This window comes from Malaya genurostris, chromosome 2, assembly GCF_030247185.1.
Source record: "Malaya genurostris strain Urasoe2022 chromosome 2, Malgen_1.1, whole genome shotgun sequence".
Lineage (NCBI taxonomy): Eukaryota > Metazoa > Arthropoda > Insecta > Diptera > Culicidae > Malaya > Malaya genurostris.
Window position 1 is genome coordinate 10,032,794 of NC_080571.1, and position 8,286 is coordinate 10,041,079.

Genomic DNA, 8,286 nt, shown 5'->3' on the forward strand with positions numbered 1-8,286 from the left:
TACAAATTCTCCAACTGCGCTCCTTATTCACAACTAAAGTCTGAACACTACCACTTGAATAGCTTTCGCCCCGAATCACTAACATTCGTCCCAGATGGAGCGTATTTTGATTATCGCAGTTCATAAATCAATTTACATCGAAAACAGTCCCGGTGCTATCAGACGAGACAAGTTCTCTCGATTTTTTTATGCAACACGATGGAGAATCGCAGTAAGCGTTGGAAATGGCTTCCATTCATATTGGTTTTTGTTCGTTTCCGCATTCATCCTGTGCCGGTGTTATTGTAATTTTTTTTTTGCTATTATTATTGCGGTAAGGATGATGCTGGCGATACTGACGATGGCGACGTGACTGACCTATGGGTTATTGAAATTTAATGAATATGAAACATTTTTTTTCTGCCATCGACTGGCTCAAGTGGAGGCCCTATGGTGGCCGTTGCTTCCGGCGGGAACAATTTTTCATGCTTGATTTAATTCAATATCGGACCAACAGCGGTTCGCGGAAACATAACTATGGAGCAAGATAGCGAGATGTTCCGTTGGTTGCCTACAATAGCAGTCAAGGTATGAGAAGCCGATGGAATTATTTTCCCATATAGCAACATAATTTTGACAGGTTGCTCGGATCATAGTAGGTGCTATGCAGAAAAGATATACCGACTGCTTAGGTTTACAATGGCAGGGACCTACCTCAGCTCAACCCCAGGCCATGTTTCGAACTGCACATGTAAATTTTTACAGCAACCCGATCGACTAGCCGTGAGCTAAAACCGCATTAGATTCCCCGCCGGTTGGCAACGCCATCGTGTGTGTGTGTGAACTTTCAAACTGCATCATGTCATGCAATCGGAGGCATGTTACGCTAGTTGTAAATTATGAAACTTACTGAAAACGGAACGGATGACGGCGGATCAAGGAGTGGTTCGTGATCGGCAGGTGGTCGACGGGAACAGAGGTCGGTGGTCTATGGGTAGCGGAAAGATAAATTTATGACCCACTCTGGGACAGTTCGTATCACGCTTTGCCCCGCTGCTGGGCTCCCGAGGGAGCAGCACCGGGGTAAACATAATTGAATTCTCGGTTTGTAGTTAAAAATGCAGTTCAATTGGCGTGCAACGGCCCTAGTGTTTTCCAGGTGCCAATTACAAATTGGAAAAGTCAACTATCAATTTTCACTCGGCTGATGATTTATGCAGGAGCTACGCTTGGTGCACTTGGTGTGACAATTATCAAATTATTCACTGATGGTTGTATATTGGTTTGGTATCAAAGCTAATGATTCCATGCATTTTTCATTAGAACCGAAAAGTTGTTTTATTTATTTTTTTAATGATCTTAATGCATATAATCTCAGTCGCTCAGTTTCCCCCAGCCAAACAACAATTTCGGTTATTCGCGGAATTCCAAATTGAATAAAAGTTCTTTCGGTTTACCATCGAAAGGAAGAACAGTCAAACCTGACCGGGGAAGAAAAAAGAATTATTCATTCGGAAAGTGCGAGAAACGCGCGATGCTTTCACTGCAACGCAACTGGTTTTCCCCGTATTTCCACGCCGATGGATGGTAATTTCCGTAATGAGATAATAGGTAATTAGTTCATTATTCTTTGATATCGGAAACGAGCGTGTCGGTCGTTCCTTCTCCCGGTTCTTTTCCGGCATTCGGTGGTCTGATTCACTTATGCACAGTTAGTTAGCTTCGGCGATGGCGTCGGTTTCGTATAACTGTATTAGCAACAGCAGCAGCACTTTGAAGCCGTGCGTTTCGAGCAGAATGTCATTATTGTTATTCAAGTAACTCCGATAGAGAAACCTTTTGAAGTAGGGATTTGTCAGAATGGAATTATTCTTTTCATTATGTGCGAGTGTGACAAAATTTCACGTACAATTCGCTGCATTAAATTATCCAAATCTCCTACTGAGACAATACATTCTTACAAACTTCCGTTTTTGTCGTTCTTATCGTTCTTGTCGTTCTTGTCGCTCTTGTCGTTTTTGTCGTTCTAGTCGTTCCTATCGGTCTTGTCGTTCCTGTCGTTCTTGTCGTTCTTGTCGTTCTTATCGGTCTTGTCGTTCTTGTCGTTCTTGTCGTTCTTGTCGCTCTTGTCGTTTTTGTCGTTCTTGTCGTTCTTATCGGTCTTGTCGTTCCTGTCGTTCTTGTCGTTCTTGTCGTTCTTATCGGTCTTGTCGTTCTTGTCGTTCTTGTCGTTCTTGTCGTTCTTGTCGTTCTTGTCGTTCTTGTCGTTCTTGTCGTTCTTGTCGTTCTTGTCGTTCTTGTCGTTCTTGTCATTCTTGTCGTTCTTGTCGTTCTTGTCGTTCTTGTCGTTCTTGTCGTTCTTGTCGTTCTTGTCGTTCTTGTCGTTCTTGTCGTTCTTGTCGTTCTTGTCGTTCTTGTCGTTCTTGTCGTTCTTATCGTTCTTGTCGTTCTTGTCATTCTTGTCGATCTTATCGTTCTTGTCGTTCTTGTCGTTCTTGTCGTTCTTATCGATTTTGTCCTTCTTGTCGGTCTTTTCGTTCTTGTCGTTCTTTTCGATCTTTCGTTCTAGTCGTTCTTTTCGATTTTGTCGTTCTTGTTGTTCTTGTTGTTCTTGTTGTTCTTGTCGTTCTTGTCGTTCTTGTCGTTCTTGTCGTTCTTGTCGTTCTTATCGTTCTTGTCGTTCTTGTCATTCTTGTCGATCTTATCGTTCTTGTCGTTCTTGTCGTTCTTGTCGTTCTTGTCGTTCTTATCGATTTTGTCCTTCTTGTCGGTCTTTTCGTTCTTGTCGTTCTTTTCGATCTTTTCGTTCTAGTCGTTCTTTTCGATTTTGTCGTTCTTGTTGTTCTTGTTGTTCTTGTTGTTCTTGTTGTTCTTGTCGTTCTTGTCGTTCTTGTCGTTCTTGTCGTTCTTGTCGTTCTTGTCGTTCTTGTCGTTCTTATCGTTCTTGTCGTTCTTGTCATTCTTGTCGATCTTATCGTTCTTGTCGTTCTTGTCGTTCTTGTCGTTCTTATCGATTTTGTCCTTCTTGTCGGTCTTTTCGTTCTTGTCGTTCTTTTCGATCTTTTCATTCTAGTCGTTCTTTTCGATTTTGTCGTTCTTGTTGTTCTTGTTGTTCTTGTTGTTCTTGTCGTTCTTGTCGTTCTTGTGTTCGTATCGTTCTTGTCGTTTTTTGTCGTTCTTGTCGTTCTTGTCGTTCTTGTCGTTCTTGTCGTTCTTGTCGTTCTTGTCGTTCTTGTCGTTCTTGTCGTTCTGGTCGTTCTTGTCGTTCTTGTCGTTCTTGTCGTTCTGGTCGTTCTTATCGTTCTTGTCGTTTTTTGTCGTTCTTGTCATTTTTATCGGTCTTGTCGTTCTCGTCGTTCTTATCGTTCTTATCGTTCTTGTCTTTCTTGTCGTTCTCGTCGTTCTTGTCGTTCTTGTTGTTCTTGTCGCTCTTGTCATTCTTGTTCTATACTTACAAAAAAGTAACGCATGTAACGCTTCGTATCACTTTTAACTTATCTAAAAGTAACGCATGTAACGATTCGTAACGCCTTTAATTTACAAAAAAGTAATGCATGTAAAGCTTCGTAACGTCTACAACTTACAAAAAACGCCTATAATAATATAATATAACGCTTCGTGACACCTATAACTCACAAAAAAGTAACGCATGTAACGCCTACAACCTACTAAACAGTAACGCTTCCCAACGCTTACAAAAAAATAACGCATGCAACGCTTCGTAACGTCTATAACTTACAAAAAAGTGACTCATGTAACGCCTATAACTTACCAAAAAATAACGCCTGTAACGCTTCGTAACGCCTTTAACTAACAAAAAAGTAACGCTTCGTAACGCTTACAAAAAAGTAATGCATGCAACGCTTCGTAACATTTATAACTTATCAAAAACGCATGTAACGCCTATAACTTACCAAAAATAACTCCTGTAACGCTTCGTAACACCTTTAACAAAAAAAAGTAACGCTTAGAAAAAAATAACGCATGCAACGCTTCGTAACACTTTTAACATGCAAAAAAGTAACGCATGCAACGCTTCGTAACACTTATAACTTACAAAAAAAATAATGTCTGCAACACTTCGTTACGCCAATAACTTACAAAAAAGTAACGCATGCAACGCTTCGTAACACTTATAACTTATAAAAACAAGTGATTGCATAACCTTTCCATATAAGAGAAAGGCAAAAACGTATGTAACGCTTCGTAACGCCTATAACTTACAAAAAATTAACACATGTAACGCCTATAACTTACTAAAAAGTAACGCTTCGGCACGTCTATAACTTACAAAAAAGTAACGCATGTAACGTCTATAACTTACAAAAAAAACGCCTGTAACACTTCGTAACGCCTTTAACTAACAAAAAAGTGACGCTTCGTAATGCTTCGAAACATATATAACTTACAAAAAGTAACGCATATAACGCCTATAACGTGCCAAAAAATAACTCCTGTAACACTTTGTAACACCTTCAACAAAGAAAAAGTAACGCCTACTAAAAAATAACGCATGCAACGCCTCGTAACACTTATAACACTCGTGGAGTGTTTTGCTCGATTCGTGCACTTTTCGTGCAGTTTGGCAATCAAAACCGGTGCACTGTGTTTCATTGATTTGCACCGCACGAAAAAAATGCACTTTCGGGGCAACTATTTTGCACCCGTTTTCTTTTCCGAGCAGCAAGCGTGCGAACCAAACTTTACAAAACCGTTTCATTGATCAACTGTCAGAGTAAAACACTGGCACCGAGCGAGTGGAATCAATGAAAAACGACATATAACTTTCAAAAAAAAAAACGCCTGTAACACTTCGTAACACCTTTAACTAACAAAAAGGTAACGCTTCGTAACACTTATAACTTACAAAAAGTAACGCATGAAACGCATATAACGTACCAAAAAATAACTCCTGTAACGCTTTGTAACACCTTCAATAAAGAAAAAGTAACGCTTACAAATGAATAACGCATGCAACGCCTCATAATACTTATAACTTACAAAAAAACGTATGTAACGCTTCGTAACGCCTATAACTTACAAAAAATTAACACGTGTAACGCCTATAGCTTACTAAAAAGTAACGCTTCGCCACGCTTACAGAAAAATAAGGCATGCAACGATTCGTAACGTCTATAACTTACAAAAAAGTAACGCATGGAACGCCTACAACTTACCAAAAAACGCCAGTAACTCTTCTTAACGCTTACAAAAAAGTAACACATGCAACGCTTCGTAACACTTTTAAATTACAAAAAAGTAACATATGTGACACTTCGTAACGCCTATCATTTACAAAAAATAACGCATGTAACGCTTCGTAACACCTATAACTTACAAAAAATAACACATGTAACGCCTTTAACTTACCAAAGAGTAACGCTTTGCAACGCTTAAAAAAAGTAACGCATGCAACGCTTCGTAACGTTTATAACTTACGAAAGAATATGTAACGCGACGAATATAGCACTTCATTTCAACTATAATCTCCATATAATGCATTATAGCTCGTTAACTTATATGATTTGTAACCCCAAATTTAAGAAAATTATCGTATGCAACGCTTTCTAGCTACTTTATCTTAACGTAACGCTTCCTATCTCACGATAATGTCGAGTGAAACGTTTCGTCAAATGGAATTTTTCCCATATTGGGGACGGGTATGGCGTGATGGGTGTAAGCCGATGCCTTTCACGCAACCCGCCTGGGTTCGATTCCCAACCCCGCACTTAGGGTCAGAAAGTTTTTCTAATCCGAATTCATAGTACATTTACTCAGGCGTTGACTCAGATAGGCCTTAAAAAAACTAGCTTTAAAAACTACACTACTATTTTATGTAATTTGTGTAGTTTTATTATTGTCATTTATTTTAACCCAGTTTCGTCCTCCATTTTATGTGGCTTTGAGTCTGTTCTGCTTCGCAGGGCCTGTCGCTGCGTGCTTTATCGGCATTGAAGTTTTGAAACAGTCTAGCATTCGGGTTCGAAACTCCGAAAACCCGACCGAATTTTTTAACCCGAGCCCGACCATAATTAAAAATTTTTACTTTCATAAAAGCTACTTTTTCAACAAAAAGAAATATGATAATTCAGCCACCTTCCGAACACGAATCCTTGAAACAATTTTCGTTGCGAATCTGGCACCCGCTCGCTTGAGCATGGGCCACGGGGAATTTCGGTTTCTCACACGTCACGTCCTCCTACATTCCACAGGTTGAGGTGAAACTTCTTTCCCGCCCAGTTGGTTTCCGGGGTTGAGATTTGCGGAATTAATTGCTCACCTAGACCGTTTTCGTTTGGCGGACACCCGGTCCAGCCCCGTGCCGAGGAAGACGGGTGACGGTGGAGAATATTTATTAGAGCGAAGAATTCATTGCTCGTTTGTTATTGCAAGTAATAATTATTACAACACACACACACACACAAACACACACACCAGCAGGAATTATTTGATATCTATGTTGCTGAAGGTGCAGAATGGAAAGAAACTTCTTCCAAGATTCCAAGAAGGCAGAAGGCAGGCAGCAGCCAGCACCTGATGCTCCTTTGTTCCGCAGAACTAACGAAGAAACTTGATTCCATCCGAAACGATTTATGTCGTTTTCTGCGACACCCGGAAGTCGAGCTCCGTTGGCAGGGACCAGGGGGAGAGAGGAGGTTGGCAGATCATGCAGTAAAACGACCATCCGTCTCCATGTGGTTCCGTGCTGATGGCAATGTTGGTTTACAATGGGCTTGGGATATTCATAACCGAAGGAGCGTCGGTTGTCCCAAAGCGATACAATGATAGAACTGCAACTGCAACAATGTCATTTCATTTTCTCTTTGCAATATGCTGGCTGATGGTTGATGATTTATTCACACATTTTGGTCCTGGCTTGCTGGGATTGTACATACCGGGCTACTGTTGGAGGCTACTACGTGCGAGCGAGACAGACAGTGACACACGCCTCTGTGAGCGATGGGGTCTCTAATTGTCTAGCTGTCAGGAGATTCTGCCTTGCTGTGAAAATCTACTTTTTGCTGGTGGTTCGCAAATGCCGTGTTTATTGGTTATGTTCAGTTGAATGGAAGACATTGAAACGTAGTTGGAATCATTCCGCCGAACGCTCCTGGCCATTGCATGTTGAACATGGAGCTTAATATCCGGACTGGTCCCATAAATCTTTCAGACTTCATCACATTTCTCGTCTACTTTTGACTGTATTGAATTGGCCGTAAATTCGTAACTTTCACTCATTTAAATAACGTTGTTGTGTTTTTTTTCCTTTTCTAATAATTTCATATGTCTGTCGTCTACAAACATTTCCAAAATAATCGAAACTATTTTCCTTTTCAAATTTCAAGTTCATGCGAGCTCTTGCTTTGTATAAATCAGACACTTTACGCGACGGTGTTTTTCGTGGCCCGTTCTAGGTCAGAAGTCAAATGATCACGAAAGCAAACGCCGAACGGCACAATGAAGCGGATTACAAGCTTCTTACCAAGGATTACGAACCAACCATTTGCCAGGCACGGAGACACGCATTCTTCCTGCTGCTGTTTCCTTTGCGATTCTCCGGCACTAGCAGAAGAGCTGTGGACCGGAAGCGTATCGGGAAGCCAATGCCAATACACTGAGTAGATGGAGTGCGCTACAAAATTACGCAGTGTGACAAAGTTAGATAAGGTAGCAGTGGCAATAATAAAGATAATTTATAGCATCTAGCGTCGTTTCTGCGGATCGGGAGCTTGCCAAGATTAATGTCTCATTCTGTGGTAGTATCGAACGGTAGCTTAACGATGAGAACGTCTCAAGAGATTTGTTGGCTGTATGGCGAGAGTTGGGATGCATTGATGAATTGCATATTACCCCATCATTGGCAACTCTAGTCCAATTTTGTTGTTCGACATCCTAGCGCAGTACCGTCTGTGTCCCATTGATAGACCAGAGGATTATCACTGAATGCCTGTTAGAATCTGTTGCAATCAGTTGTGGGTGATTTATAATCTAAATTGCGTCATTTAATTAACAACAAGCGTTTAACATTGTAATACATCAACATATTTGGAAAACGTAACGTATGACAACACAGTGTGGGATTTGATTTAGGAAACGACCCAAGTAACACGTTAAGTTGCTGTCCTGTATTTTTCTACCGATTGTGCAATTTATCAAATTAGTTTATATTACTATTCTAGTAACTGTTGTGTTATGGAAAAAGCGCAATTTTTCTTTGTTGTGCAACATATTACGTAGTTCTTCCGTTGTTACGAATGCTGCAATTAAATCAGCGAAAAAACGGTTGGTAAACTCATGGGAACTAGT

General features: G+C 40.6%; 1 protein-coding gene across 1 annotated transcript; it reads right to left on the reverse strand.

The window, feature by feature from the left end:
- Positions 1 to 2,005: 2,005 nt before the first annotated feature.
- Positions 2,006 to 7,871, reverse strand: LOC131433089 (uncharacterized protein DDB_G0287625-like). Its single transcript, XM_058599874.1, has 4 exons — positions 7,831 to 7,871; positions 7,452 to 7,554; positions 2,793 to 3,048; positions 2,006 to 2,643 (listed from the first exon to the last, which is right to left on the reverse strand). The coding sequence occupies exons 1-4, from the start codon at positions 7,869 to 7,871 to the stop codon at positions 2,006 to 2,008; spliced, it is 1,038 nt and encodes a 345-aa protein (XP_058455857.1).
- Positions 7,872 to 8,286: the final 415 nt, after the last annotated feature.

Coding starts and splice junctions, on each gene's coding strand:
- LOC131433089 (XM_058599874.1), bottom strand. CDS start 7,871: ATGTCGAACAACAAAATTGGACTAGAGTTGCCAATGATGGG. Junction 7,555..7,830: donor CTAGAGTTGCCAATGATGGG/GTAATATGCAAT, acceptor TCCGGTCCACAG/CTCTTCTGCTAGTGCCGGAG. Junction 2,644..2,792: donor CGACAAAATCGAAAAGAACG/ACTAGAACGAAA, acceptor AAGAACGATAAG/AACGACAAGAACGACAAGAA.